The sequence below is a fragment of the Macaca thibetana genome, chromosome 12 (genome assembly GCF_024542745.1).
Source record: "Macaca thibetana thibetana isolate TM-01 chromosome 12, ASM2454274v1, whole genome shotgun sequence".
Taxonomy (NCBI): domain Eukaryota; kingdom Metazoa; phylum Chordata; class Mammalia; order Primates; family Cercopithecidae; genus Macaca; species Macaca thibetana.
Genome location: NC_065589.1, coordinates 18,869,688 through 18,885,368, shown reverse-complemented (window position 1 = coordinate 18,885,368; position 15,681 = coordinate 18,869,688). Strand labels below are relative to the sequence as shown.

General features: G+C 40.5%; 2 protein-coding genes across 3 annotated transcripts in view; both read right to left on the bottom strand.

Annotated features, from left to right (window-relative positions):
• SCG2 (secretogranin II) overlaps window positions 1-15,681 on the bottom strand; it is a 468,897-nt gene that overhangs the window by 156,508 nt on the left and 296,708 nt on the right. The gene's annotated exons all lie outside the window — the stretch shown is intronic.
• AP1S3 (adaptor related protein complex 1 subunit sigma 3) overlaps window positions 12,130-15,681 on the bottom strand; it is an 80,133-nt gene continuing 76,581 nt past the window's right edge. Inside the window, exon 5 of the mRNA XM_050752175.1 lies at window positions 12,130-15,255. Within this exon, the coding sequence (XP_050608132.1) occupies window positions 15,220-15,255 (36 nt within the window). The 3' untranslated portion in view covers window positions 12,130-15,219. The remainder of the gene's footprint in view (window positions 15,256-15,681) is intronic.

The following is a 15,681-nucleotide window of genomic DNA, read 5'->3' as shown; positions in this document are numbered from 1 at the left end:
CCATGTTGGCCAGACTGGTCTCCAACTCCTGACCTCAGGTGATCTGCCCACCTCGGCCTCCCAAAGTGCTGAGATAACAGGCGTGAGCCACCGCAGCCAGCCTCTATGACTGTTTTCGCATACCAAACTACTGAACAACAGCATCTGAACTGTGTTGTGTCGGGGGTCCCCAGTACCACCTGAGGCTCGATGATTCCCTAGAAGGACTTACAGGATTCTGAAGCTGTTTTAATCACAGTTACAGTTTATTGCAGTGAAAGCATATAAATTAGAATGAGGAAAAGGGAAAAGGCACATGGAGGGGAAGTCCAGGAGAAGCCAGGCATAAGCTTCTAGCTTCCCTTCAGTGGTGTCACAGGAGGATGCATTTAATTCTCCCAGCAACACGTGGCAACCTATGCAAAGTTCTGCCAACCAGGGAAGCTCACCAAGCCTCCGTGTCTTTTGGTTTTACCTAGACACCAGTTACCTAGGCATGCAGCACCCATGTGACTGACCTCAGCCACCCAGACTCCAGCCCCCTCACCCGGAGCAAAAACAGTGTTTGGTATAAATCACAAAACTAAGATCAACCTATCTGGTCACACTGGTGCAGCATGGCCCAAGGCTGGGGTATGCAGAACATTCTTATCAGGCAAAACATTCCAGGGGCTCAGACGTTATATCTCAAGAGCCAGCCAGTTCTGGAGGCAGGTTTTTAAATGTGCAGAGCTTGAGCAACCTAGACACGCAGAGTTAACCGTTTCCAGTACAGGTTGTCAGCAAAGAAAAGCAAATCTCCTCAAATGGCTCCATCAACAATATCAAGGAAGGCTGGGCATAGTGGCTCACACCTGTAATCCCAGCACTTTGGGAGGCCTAGGCGAGCAGATCACTTGAGGTCAGGAGTTTGAGACCAGCCTGGTCAACACGGTGAAACCCTGTCTCTACTAAAAATATAAAAAATTAGCTGGATGTGGTGGTGCATCCCTGTAATCCCAGCTACTCAGGAAGCTAAGGCAGGAGAATCGCTTGAACCCGGGAGGCGGAGGTTGCAGTGAGCTGAGATGGCGCCACTGCACTCTAGCCTGGGCTACAGAGCAAGACTCCATCTCAAAAAAAAAAAAAAAAACAATATCAAGGACCAAAAAGAAACAGCAGGACCCTGACCCCTGACTCTATAGCTAAGTGTGTCCAGGAGGATGTGGGGATGTGGTGGGTAGGAAACCCATGGCTATGGTTTGAATGCACTTCCTTCCATGTGAATTTGAAAGTGTGCCATAGGCATTGATGTAATAAACATTAAGTAATCCATCTGGATAGCAATATAAGCTCACAGCCCGTGCCTTGCAGAAGCTCAGTTTTGAGGGAGAAATGGCCTGTTGTCCATGTAGGTTTACATCTATAGGAGTCACAGTGTTCTCTGCTCCTGTGGTACCCAATAAAATCCATTCATGCTGGGGAAGGGAGTCATGGGGATAGTTTCACTGGAGCTGACAATGAGCTGAGCCCTGGATGGTGACCAAAAGTTACCAGGTCAACAGTGAGTGGGGCATTCCCAAGGCAGGAGACCAAAAGGTAGGATATTCCAGGTGGAGGGCTCAGCCCATGCACAATAGCTTAGTGCATTTGGACTGTCATATTAATCCTATTACTTCTCTAAATCTTCTCTATAGGGTCAAATTTGTAAGGCTAGTTGTTATAAAGTAGTTTGTGGCACAGCATCCCAACCTTTTTATGTCATGCTACTCATAGAAAATAATCCTATTTTTGGTATATTTCCTTTGGTAAAGAAAAAAGGCTCCTCTGGGGCCAAAGGATCAATACTTTCAGGTCACCTGTACGGCATTTATGTCACCCCCACAGAGCATAGCAAATGGGTTGGGAAGCCCTGGTATACGGCAGACTGCCCACAGGTAGCAGTCCTGATTTGAATATTCTGTTTTCTCTAAGGATGAGGAGGAGAGAGAAAGAGAAAGTAAGAGAGAGAGTGAGAGAGACACCAGTATCATTTCCCAATCAATTTTCTGTTGAGTTTTGTTTTTCTAAATATTAATATTTGCAATTTTTACTAAATATACAATCAATTTTCTGTTTAGTGTGATTTCTCAATCAATTTTCTGTTGAGTTTTATTTTTCTAAGTGTTAGATTTTGCAGTGTGATTTTTATTGGGAGCAAGTGAAGGAGCCACTCCCATTGTATACACTTCCAAAGGAAACACTTGGTTATAACATGTACCCTTTATCACTAAGCCTAATTTTCTACAGCCTATAATTTGCCTTTGTCACTAAAAGACAATTATTAAGAACAACTGATGGCTGGGTGCAGTGGCTCACACCTGTAATCCCAGCACTTTGGGAGGCCGAGGCAGGCAGATCACTTGAGGTCAGGAGTGTGAGACCAGCCTGGCCCACAGGGTGAAACCTCGTCTCTACTAATTAAAAATACAAAAATTAGTCGGGTGTGGTTGTGCATGCCTATAGTCTCAGCTACTCAATAGGCTGAGGCAAGAGAATCACTTGAACCCCGGAGGCAGAGGGTGCAGTGAGCCAAGATCATGCCACTGTACTCCACACTCCAATCTGAGCAACAGAGAAAGACTCCATCTCAAAAGAAAAATAAAGAAGAGTTGAGAGAAGTCAATACTGTATAAAGGGCCTTAACTTGGCTCTTAGCCCTTTTTTACAATTGTTTACTCTAAATTCTTGTTTCATTACATCTCCATATATAAACAAGAGCACACAATGTGTGAATCAAACATATGGGGAATCTTTACATTTATCAACATGAAATACAACTGTCTTTTACTATTATCTGTTCTTCCTCACTTGCTCATCTGTTCTAAATAGGAAGGAAGGAAGGAAGGAAGGAAGGAAGGAAGGAAGGAAGGAAGGAAGGAAGGAAGGAAGGAAGGGAGGGAGGGAGGGAGGGAGGGAGGGAGGAGAGGGAGGGAAAGGAAGAAGGAAGGAAGGAAGGAAGGAAGGAAGGAAGAAGGAAGGAAGGAAGGAAGGAAGGAAGGAGGGAGGGAGGGAGGGAGGGAGGGAGGGAGGGAGGGGAAAGAAGGAAGGAAGGAAGGAAAGGAAGGAAGGAAGGAAGGAAGGAAGGAAGGAAGGAAGGAAGGAAGGAAGGAAGGAAAGAAAGGAGGGAGGGAGGGAGGGAGGGAAAGAAGGAAGGGAGGGAAAAAGGAAGGAGGGATGGAAGGAAGGGAGGAAGGGAGAGAGGGAAGAAGGAAGGGAGAGAGGGAAGAAGGAAGGAAGGGAGGGAAGGAAGGAAGGAAGGAAGGAAGGAAGGAAGGAAGGAAGGAAATAAGGAAAAGGGAGGAAGGAAGGAAGGAAAAGGAAGGGAGGGAGGAAAGGAGGGAAACTGCTTTTCCTGTCCCTTATGAATAATGTATTAGCTGGGTCTAGTATACAATGTGCTTGGTAGTCAGTCATTCTCCTGGTAACTATCACTTTCAGCTACAGCTAAGCTTCTTCAAAGGTGTTTTTCCATTTTTCTTTACAGATATGCCTTCCTAGGCCTTATCTTCACATCACTTGCATTTGCATAGATCTCACATGGTGAGATTTCACATAAAGAGAAAGTCAATACATTCTGTAGTAAAGGGCAAAAGGAAGACTAAAGAGACAGAGAGCAATCAGCGTGCCACTGCTTTCTACTTCATGACTTGGAAATAATAATAATCCAAAAGTTTATCATCTTAAAAAGGGATCCCCTATCATCATCTTGCACTAAAATCATAATCCACATGACACATTTAAAAATACAAAAAGTGCACATATTTGGGTATACTTGAGTCATATTTTTGAAAAGTCGATTCCTCCTTGTACAATCACATCAACAAGCTATCGGGTTCTTTTTCATCGTGCTGGCAAGACTTGGCAATGGGCTCCCCACCCAGATGAATAGCTTCAACATAAAAGCTTGGTGTGTCACGCACGTAAACGGTATTGAATGAAGGCTGGCTTGGAAATGTGGCAGTTTAACTTAGTTTAACTTCTGCTTCCAAACCTCTTATTTTTATTTCACAAGGAAGAAAACATATCCTCATGGTGCCACTGCTAAGTGCTCAGTTTTAATTTTGATCATTTTATCACAAGAACAGCAGCAACCAAGTAATCACCATGTTCATCAACTTTCAGCAGTCACTGATATCTTACTGCGTGCCAGGCACTGGTATGGGTGGTAGGGACCCAGTAGTAGACAGAACAGAAAAGGTCTTGGACAGTAGAGTGTCACCTGTCACCTAAAGTTTTGGAATCCTATCATGCTTCGGAAGTACAATATTTTAATGTTATTTCTGGATTCAAGACAACATAAAAGACAGTACAAACTCTCTTGATCAAAAACAAACTATTTGATGATATACTGTAGAAATGATCATACAACTTGCTGGATTCAAGAACTTCTTGTGATTATTCAAAAATCTTTGGCAGTATTAAGAGAAATATACCTTTTGGCTGGGCATGGTGACTCATGCCTGTAATCCCAGCACTTTGGGAGGCTGACGTGGGAGGACGACTTGAGTTCAGGAGTTCGAGACCAGTCTTGGCAACATGAAAAAATAAACCTTTTTTTTTTTTTTTTTTTTTTTTTGAGATAGAGTTTCGCTCTTTTTGCCCAGGCTGTGCAATGGTGAGATCTCTGATCACTCCAACCTCCAACTCCTGGGTTCGAGCGATTCTCCTGCCTCAGCCTCCCAAGTAGCTAGGATTACAGGCCTCTGCCACTATGCCTAACTTTTTTGTATTTTTAGTAAAGACCATGCACCACATTGGCGAGGCTGCTCTCAAACTCCTGACCTCAGGTGATCCACTCACCTCGGCCTCCCAAAGTGCTGGGATTATAGGCGTGAACCACTGTGCCCAGCTGGAAAACAAACAAACAAAAAAAACAAACCCTTCTTTACAAAAAATACAAAAATTAGCTGGGCCTGGTGGCATGCACTTGCAGTCCCAGCTCCAGAGGCAAAGGTGGGAGGATCACTTGAGCCTGGGAGGCAGAGGTTGTAGTGAGCCAAGATCATACCACTGCCCCCTTGATGACAGAGTGAGACCCTGTCTCAAAAAGGATAAAAAAGAAAAATATAGCTTTTTAAAGGAGAGGTTTTAGATTCCAATCTAGTAGCTATGAGAAATTGTGTCAATGTATGTAAGATATCAATAGACCATTACGAGACTCAGAAAAAGTTATTTCTCCCTCTCTCTAACACACACATACACACACACACACACACACACACAGACACACACACAGCCCTCCCACTCATCCTGGACTTTTTATGTCCAGGTAATTTATATTTAAATATCTGCAATATAACATTAAAAGTGATAAATTAAGTACCTTGTGAGGCATAGATTTAATTCAAAGGGATTTCAGAGAAGGGAGAGAGAATGGAATGAGAGAGGATTCAGGAAGACAGCAGTACTTGAGTTGGATGTTAAAGAATCTGGATATAGGGAGATGGAGTGAACAACATTTAGGTAAAAGGAATGAACAGAACAAGCAACAACCAAGAAGAAATCCCATCTCTACTAAAAATACAAAAAGTAGCCGAGAGCGGTGGCACGTACCTGTAATCCCAGCTACTTGGGAGGCTGAGACACAAGAAACATTTGAACCTGGGAGGCAGAGATTGCAGTGAGCCAAGATGACGCCACTGCACTCCAGCCTGGGCAACAGAGTAAGATTCGGTCAAAAACAGAAGGAAGGAAGGAAGGAAGGAAGGAAGGAAGGAAGGAAGGAAGGAAGGAAGGAAGGAAGGAAGGAAGGAAGGAAGGAGAGAGAGAGAGAGAGAGAGAGAGACAGAGAGAGAGACAGAGAGAGAGACAGAGACAGAGAGAGAGAAAAAGAAAAGAAAAGAAAAAATGCCCAGAACTAAGCTAGTATAGAAATCAGAGAAGTGGGTAGGTGCAGTGGTGGGGGCTGTGGGAAACAGCAGTGCAAGCCTCCAGCTCCAGCTGATTCTTGCCACAAAGAAGTGCAGGCTAAATATGGCTAGCTCTTACAATTTTCCAAGAAAAACAAAAGACTATTTGTGTGGAAATAACATGATTGATTCAATTTTTTATACAGTGACAGGCAAACGAAATTTGTATGCAGGTGCAGGGTAACCTGTGGGACCCAATTTGTGCCTCTACAAAACTGACACGATGTGTGAATGGCAGCATCACAATCTTTCTACTTCTACATTTTGGTGTCTATTTTTTAGAAGCCTGCTTTCCCAATCATGCTTATTATCTACCTTTTTCCAGGTAGTCGCTTGTGTTAGCTCTAAAGGGTGCTTTATTTGTGTACTTTCTGTAAATAAACCTGATTTCACATATCCTGATCCTGCTGATGGTAGCGCACAGTTTTTTTGTGCATTGGGGCAGGCTCAATGCTGTAACACCCCCAGTGCAGGGGATAACATAATAAAGGTTGACTTCTGTGCATATATTAGTTCAGTTTGGCTGTCCTAGTTGGTTGTCTTTCCTGACAGCCTTTTGACAGATTCCTCCCATCTCATGGCTCTGCCTTCTCTGGGTCCTGGAGTCTTTTTGTTTAGCTGTAAACAAAGAATGGAGGTCTCATAGGGGAGATTTTTATAAGCCAGACCTGCAGTGGGTATGGGTTACTTCAACCCACATTCCACTGGCCATAATTCCAGCATGAATAAACCAATCTTCAAGAGAGGCTGCAAATTCAATGCCAGTAAAAAATGTATTCTTCCTCTGTTCTCTCCTTTCCTTCTGAAACATATGAGAAATCCCTCCTCCAAAATTTGACAATGCAAACTTTTTATTTATTTACTTTTATTTATTTATTTATTTATTTATTTATTTATTTTTGAGATGGAGTCTCACTCTGTCACCCAGGCTGGTGTGCAGTGGCACCATCTTGGCTCACTGCAACCTCCACCTCTCCAGTTCAAGCAATTCTCCTGCCTCAGCCTCCCAAGTGGCTGGGACTACAGGTGTGAGCCACCACACTCGGCTAGTAGAGATGGGGTTTTGGCCAGGCTGGTCTCAAACTCCTGACCTTTGTGATTTCCACCCACCTCAGCCTCCCAAAGTGCCGGGATTACAGGCATGAACCACCACTCCCAACCAATACAAACTTGCAATTCCCCTTTTATTCCAGGAGTGGTTCTTTCTACTCTTACAATGACATCTTTCATTTAGAGAGCACTCAATATTCTTCACTTGTATCATTTAAAAGGCTGAAAAGCATGATTGAATGTCATTAGGACTGTATTTCATACCAGACTCATCAAATATTCTCATGGGGTAACACCTTTGACGAAGACAAGTTTAATGAAACGAATGACTAGCACTGGGACTTGATCAAAACATAAATGTCACAGCAATGATTATTCTTCCCTCTTCTATCTATTGAGTGAATTAGACCACTCTATGATCTCATCTGATTGTAACATTCCATCCATTCCAAAGAGCAAGTCCAAGAGCCTCGCCAGTGGCACAGCCAGGACCGGCATGAAGGTCCTCAGTTCCTGCTCCACTTTCACTCTCTAAACACAAATACGATACTCGGTCAGATGGTTCAGAACATCACAACCGGTGCACTATGGCCCACTTGTTTGCTCTGAGAGACTGATAGTTGAAAATTATGTACAGAGATAAAAAAATCAAATCATTATTTTTATTGATCCAAAAGTTCACTGGAGTTGAAATAATATTTAAATAGTATTTGGATGGCTGTCTCAGAAAAATTCCTAAATTCAGTAATTATGTATTTTGGCTCAAAATATTTTGAATATAAAAGGCTTTAATAGCTGGGCAAGGTGGCTCATGCCTGTAATCCCAGAACTTTTTGGGAGGCTGAAACAGGAGGCTCACTTAAGCCCAGAAGTTTGAGACCAGCCTGGGCAACATAGTGAGACCCTTTCTCTGCAATCGTTTTTTGTAAATTAGCTGAGTGTGGTGGCACACGCCTGCAGCCCCAGCTACTCAGGAAGCTGAGGTGAGAGGATTGCCTGAGCCCAGGAGGTCCAGGTTGCACTGCACTGCTATCGTGCTGCTGCACTCCAGCCTGAGTAACACAGTGAGACCCCATTTCAAAAATTTTTTTAAAAAAAGCAAGCACTGGCAGAGAGCAGAGAGGACTTGAATAAAATTCTCTGCACGTGAAGCACTTTCTAAAATTATCAGCTGGTTTAATTTTATTAATACATGATTTATTATTCTTGAGGGTATTTGTATGTAAAAGATTTAAATTTTCTTCCAAATTAATTTGCTCTGTGCTCTTATATTTTTAATAAATGTTCAACTAATAAAGTATGTACAAATTGTTTTATTATTGCTATTATCATGAGATTAGGTGTTTCAAGTGGAACCCGTAATTGATTTTATTCATTTTTTTTCTATTAATGTGCCTTGTTTTATTCATTTATTTACCCACCGTTTTGGTTTTGGCTATGAATATTATAATTAGTCATAGTCTAATGCTTAATAAAATCTCATTAAAAAGTTGTTTCCAGAAATAAAAAGATGCTCATTTCTAAAAACAGAAAAACATAATTAAATCAATTCATTATAGAGGACAGATTATCTGAAATATATTTAATCCTACATAAGTGAAGATACTTATATTTTCATACTTTTTTTGAAGTTTATTTTATTAAATGATAATAAATATTTCGATGTTTTCAATTTTAACTGCCTTCATTTTCGAAATTATATTTTTATTGCACTTTAATTTTTCCATTTATTTTGCATACTAAAAAATGCAAATGACCTAAATTATTTTTTGAACTTAATTTCTGACTACAAACGTGTGTAACTCCCTTAGTTCTTTATTCTTAGCATTTCTATAGTCCTAAGTTATACAGATATGTTTGGCCGGGTGCGGTGGCTCAAGCCTGTAATCCCAGCACTTTGGGAGGCCGAGACAGGCGGATCACAAGGTCAGGAGATCGAGACCATCCTGGCGAACACAGTGAAACCCTGTCTCTACTAAAAAAATACAAAAAACTAGCCGGGCGAGGTGGCAGGTGCCTGTAGTCCCGGCTAGTTGGGAGGCTGAGGCAGGAGAATGGCGTAAACCCGGGAGGCGGAGCTTGCAGTGAGCTGAGATCCAGCCACAGCACTCCAGCCTGGGCGACAGAGCAAGACTCCGTCTCAACAAAAAAATAAATAAATAAAAAATAAATAAATAAATAAATTTTATTAAAACCGGAGGCTTCCCAAATTCAACAAATCTCCCCACTAAAAAAATAATAGTTTAAAAAAGTTTAAGTCACTACTGATGCAGTATGAGGACTATCTCACATGTGGAACCAAGTTCTTCGTAATTCTCCTTTTTATTTATTTATTTATTTATTTATTTATTTATTTATTGAGATGGAGTTTTGCTCTTGTTGCCCAGGCTGGAGTACAATGGCGTGATCTTGGCTCACTGCAACCTCTGCCTCCAGGCTCAAGCAATTCTCCTGCCTCCGCCTCCCAAGTAGCTGGGATTACAGGTGCCCACCACCACATCTGGCTAATTTTTGTGGTTTGTTTTTTTTTTTTAGTAGAGACAGGGTTTCACCACGTTGGCCAGGCTGGTCTCGAACTCCTGACCTTGTGATCCACCTGCCTCAGCCTCCCGAAGTGTTGGGATTACAGGCGTGAGCCACCACGTCTGGCCCATAATTATTCCTTTTCTTCAGCCTAAATGTCTTCTTCTCTTCAAAATGTTATCAAGTAAAGTAATAGTATCAAGTAAATTATACTGACATCTTTCTACTAAGCAATCATTTTACACACAAGATTAAATAAAAGTTTAAACAAGGGCAAGTATAATATAAGAAACAAAGTTTCCTAGAAGTCATAGCAGGCTGGGTATGGTGACTGACACCTGTATCCCAGCACTTTGGGAGGCTCAGGTAGGAGGATTACTTGAGCCCAGGAGTTCAAGACCAGCCTGGGCAACATAATAATAACTCATCTCTATTTTTTAATTTTTTAAAAAATGTTATAACAATATCAAGTATACCTCATAAAAATGGTTATGAAGTCAGCTAACAATAGCAAAAGCCCATGTAACTCACACAATTGCAGAACTGCTCATTTTACCAATCTGTGTGGAAGTTCTCAACATTTTCCAAAGGAAAGAGAAAAAGTGCCACTTTTGAATAATATTATCACTGGATAGAGAACATGCCAAAGACATTAAAATAATTCTACTCCAGAATGGCTAAGTTGTAAATAAATCATCTCAGGTTAATCGACCCTTTTTAGTTAATAACTGTGAAACCCTGAAGAGAAATGCTTAAAACATTATTTATTCTGTAAAGCTGCAAAACAAACTAGTAAGCAAAATAGTAAATGAACACTTTAAATAGGTTAAATGTAATGGAAACACTGCATAAATTATGTGATAGCACAGATGCAAGGAAAAGATGCTGAGATTCAGTTAATGTGTGAGCTTATTAATGAAGAACTTATCGAAAGTTCTTGTGTAGGACTGAATTCCACATTAAATGGTTCTATCAGAAGGTGAGTCTAATAAAGCCTGAGAAGGTCAGGTATGGTGGCTCATGCCTGTAATCCCAATACTTTGGCAGGCCAAGGCAGGAGGATCGCTTGAGCCCAGGTGTTCGAGATCAGCCTGGGAACTCAGAGAGAACATCCCCCACCCCCAGCTTCTCTAAAAAAAGTTTAAAAATTAGCCAGGCATGGCAGCGCATGCCTTTAGTCCCAGCTGTTTGGGAGACTGTGGTGAGAGGATCCCATAAACCCAGGAGTTCAAGGATGCAGTGAGCCATGATCATGCCACTGCTCGCCAGCCTGGTCAACAGAGCCAGACCCTGACTGAAAAAAAAAAAAAAAAAAAAAAAAAAAGGCAGCCCTAGATGTTACAGACCTTTCTGTTTTTAGCAATATGTGACAAAATAGATTATTGCTGCTTAATACCAAAGTACACAGTCTACCGGTAAACTTTTGTCAAGAGTTAAAGTAAGAATTGAAAAAAAAATTAATTGTCTTCCTTTGCAGATTATTGGAGAACATTTATTGGCTTGCTTTACTCATATTCCCCACCATCTGAATGAACTTAATCAAAAATTTTCGGGGACCATTGTGAATAAGTACATTATCAGGTAAAATTTACCAGTAAAATGTATTGACTATAACTTAGAAAGGTGAAATTAAACACAGTTCACCAATGATGAACTGTGTTTATCATTATAATATGAATTATAAATGTTATATGTAAATGTAAATATAATATGTATTAAATATGAATTCTAAAGAAGACACTGGCTGGGTACAGTGGCTCATGCTTGTAATCCCAGCATTTTGGGAGGCTGATGTGGGCAGATCATTTGAGGCCAGGAGTTCAAGACCAGTATGGCCAACATGGTGAAACCCCATCTCTACTAAAAATACAAAAATTAGCCAGGCATGTGGCACACACCTGTAATCCCAGCTACTCGGCAGGCTGAGACACAAGAATCACTTGAACCCAGGGGTGGAGGTTGCAGTGAGCCGAGATCACGCCACTGTACCTCAGCCTGGGCAACAGAGTGAGACTCTGTCTCAAAAAAGATTAGAACAATACATTTGACCAAAGCTTTATCATTATTTTAGGAGGTTTGATATGGAAAAAACAGTTTGAATCAAAAATCCATTTGCTTTATCACAAGAACTGTCAACTTTACATTTGTTAATGAAAGAAAAGGAGCTGTCACTAGATTTAAAAAATGATCACATCATTAATTACCTGTAAAGAAATCAGATTACCAAAATGTAGGTGAATGATGAGAAAAGTCAGTAGGAGCAAAAGCAGGAAACACTCTTCTCCCATTTGTTACCACTTACTTTTGAAGTTGCTTCTTGTTGGTAGGTACCAAGAAAATAAAGAGGTCACATTAAAGAGACACCACCAGGAATTATGAGTAGCAATGTCAAACATAAATCTGACTTTAAAAAAGTATATTCATGAAAACACACCAAGTTCCTCAGTAAAAAATGTTAAAACATTTTATTTTGAAAGTTTTATAGAAATTTAACATTTATTGTCTTTCTTTTCCCTTGGTAGTTTCATGGTAATTATATAATATAGAGAAAACACAATGACTATTTTAGCCTTGGCCCATGTAAGATGTCCCTAAAATCCCTCAAATTTACCCCACTGCGCCATATAAATATGTTTACTTTCTTTCGTTCTTTTTTCTTTTCTTTTTTTTTTTTTTTTTGAGACAGTCTCACTCTGTCACCTGGGCTGGAGTACAGTGGCGCGATCTCAGCTCACTGCAACCTCTGCCTCCCGGGTTCAAGCAATTCTCCTGCCTCAGCCTCCTGAGTAGCTGGCACTACAAGCGTGCGTCACCACACTTGGCTAATTTTTGAATTTTTAGTAGAGACAGGATTTCACCTTGTTGGCCAGGCTGGTCACGAACTCCTGACCTCAGGTGATCTGCTGCCTTGACCTCCCAAAGTGCTGGGATTACAGGCATGAGCCACCTCGCCCGGACGAGACACATTTACTTTCTATGTGTGACACTGATATGAAGTCTGAGAAGCCCTGTCCATAGCTAGAGTGTCTAATATGGAATTATCTAGAACATGTGTGGTATATTTGAGTGAGGTTCAAGATATACCTTTATCCAAATATGGTGACAAATCTCAAAAGAACTGGAAAAACTGTGATAGATTTACATGAGGTCCATCTTTACAAAATTGTATTGAAAAATAAAGAATTCGGCCAGGGGCAGTGGCTCATGCCTGTAATCCCAGCACCTTGGAAGGCCAAGGCGGAGCGAATCACCTAAGGTCACGATTCAAGACCAGCCTGACCAGCATGGAGAAATCCCAACTCTACTAAAAATACAAAATTAGCTGGGCGTGGTGGTGCATGCCTATAATACCAGGTACTCGGGAGGCTGAGGCAGGAGAATCGTTTGAACCCAGGAGACGGAGGCTGCAGTGACCTGAGATCACACCATTGCACTCCGGCCTGGGCAACAAGAAGCGAAACTCTGTCTGAAAAAAAAGAAAAGAAAAGAAAGAATTCTACCACATTAAAAAGTTAAACCACAAAACTGAAGGTAAGCTAAAGTAAACAGAGTGATCAATCATGCATGATAAACTTCAAGCTGATGCCATAATTGTAATTACATGGTAACTTGAAGAAATATCGGATAGTAAAAGCCTAATGATTATATAACATGCTAATCTGAGTTATTCGCTTTGAATAATGGTTATATTGAGGAATTGGTGAATTTTTCCCTTTGTTCTCCTGCTTGCTTTGCTGTTTTCCCTAAATATGTCTGCTGAGATGAACTAAAGAGAATATTTTTCCATCAGGTTCTCTAAAAATCTACCAGATGGGATCTCCCAAAGAATCCAATAGGAAACATACTCTTCTAGGAAATCACTGGAGGTCCCAAACCACTCTAATATGAATGATACCAGACCTCAAAGCTAACACTGAAAATGCATAGGTAAAACATGAAATAGCAGGCAGCAAGACAGAATACTACAAGCTTTTACTTTTTCTTTTTTTTTCCTTTTTCCAGTCTTGCTCTGTTGCCCGCCCTGGAGTGCATTGGTGTGATCTTGGCTCACTGCAACCTCTGCCTCCTGGGTTCAAGCCATTCTCCTGCCTCAGCACCCCGAGTATCTGGGATTACAGGCACCTGCCACCCAGCTAATTATTTTGTTTGTTTGAGACAAAGTCTTGCTCTGTCGCCCAGGCTAGAGTGCAGTGGCGCAATCTCAGCTCATTGCAACCTTTGCCTCCCAGGTTCAAGTGATTCTCCTGCCTCAGCCTCCCGAGTAGCTGGGACTATAGGCATGCACCATCACACCCGGCTAATTTTTATATTTTTACTAGAGATGGGGTTTCACCCTGTTGGCCAGGATGGTCTCGATCTCTTGATCTCGTGATCCTCCTACCTCTGCCTCCCAAAGTGCTGGGATTACAGGCGTGAGCCACCGTGCCCGGCCTAATTCTTGTATTTTTAGTAGAGATGGGGTTTCATCATATTGGCCAGGCTGCTCTCGAACTCCTGACCTCAAGTGATCCACCTGTCTCGGCCTCCCAAAGTGCTGGGATTACAGGTGTGAGCCACTACACCCAGCATACAAGCTATTTCCCTATAATATGTTGGATCACTGTTAGTACCTGGTTATACAGAATTTTCATTCCAGGAAGCACAAATGTGATATATTTACAGTAATAATGGTCAGCAGCAAATCTTTTCCTTGGGGAGGAAAGGGTGAGAAAAGAAAAAAGGAGGAAAAGAATCTACCATATAGGCCATGATAATCTTAAATGCTCTAAGCAAGCCATGTAATAGGCCTTCAAATGCATTAGAGATACATTAAAACATATTTGAAATGACATTTCCAGCATCTAAGAGTGCTTGGAACATGAATTTTAAAAAATAGTAGCAATAATTATTATTGCTGTTGTTATTAATTCTTATACTATTTTAGAATAATAAAGGAAGTCAAAGACACTGTATCTCTAGGTCTCTATAAACCTTAATAAATATATAGTTTGTAGAAAACCTTATTGGAATGTCCCTTATATTCAGTTAAAAGATAAATTAAAACCTCAGTCAAGATAGCAGCTTCTAAGGCATCGAAAACACTTATTAAGTTCTATACTCTTTGGTTATTTTCTTAATCCCAATTCTGAAACAAAAAATGAATTCAGCACATTAAAATCAGACACTTTGTATGTGAATTGCAGTTACAGTACTATTAAGTATATGAAAAATGTCTAGCATTACATATAAACTCTGTACTATTAACATAATTTTGAATTATTATACAAGTTAAAAAACTAAACATTTAGAAAATGTATTAATGACATCATATATACTTCACATTCAAAATCATGGATTATTCCAATATCGTTGTTAACCTGTCAGTAGAAGATCAAATGCAAAACAAAAAATTGCATCTAATTTATCTAAACTAGCTTAAAAATATAACATGGAGTTAAAACATTACAAATATTGTCTGTTGGGTTAGGTGGTAGTTACTTGAAACATTTAGAGCTACAAGTACCCTATACAGTATAATACAGACATATACTTTTTTTTCTTTGTTTTTTTTTTTAATAATACAGACACACAGTAATTATAAATATGTTAAACAACTTTAACTTTGTTAGTTAACAAAGAATCCCTTTAAATTATTTTTGGCATGGTGCCTGAGGCTCCATCAAAAAACCGGATGCGAGGCGTTGCTTATTTACAGCTTCATAACACGTAGTGCTGGAGTCTTCAAGTAGATTTCCAGTTAAAATGTAGGCTTATTCATGTATTCTTCCATTGTCTGAAAGCGAACAATAAATTAGAACAATTTTCCCTTTAAGTCACATCCTTCCTCAGACTGTGAAATCTTCGGCATTCTTTTATTTATTTGCCATTGTCGAAAACAAGTTGTCAAAAGGATACATGGACATAAAATCTTTGCATTCTAATCAAAGTTTGAGTATAATTTGCATACACATCCATATGGAGCTGGAATTAAGTAACTTTCAACTGAGAAAAAGTTAAGCTTGATCATAAAGGGAATGTCTGATAAGAGAAATACTTGGCCAGCGCAGTGTTCATGCCTGTAATACCAGCACTTTGGGAGGCTGATGTGGGCAGATCACCTGAGGTCAGCCTGGCCAACATGACAAAACCCCATCTCTATGAAAAATATAAAAATTAGCCGAGTGTGGTGGCATGCACCTATATTCCCAGCTACTCGGGA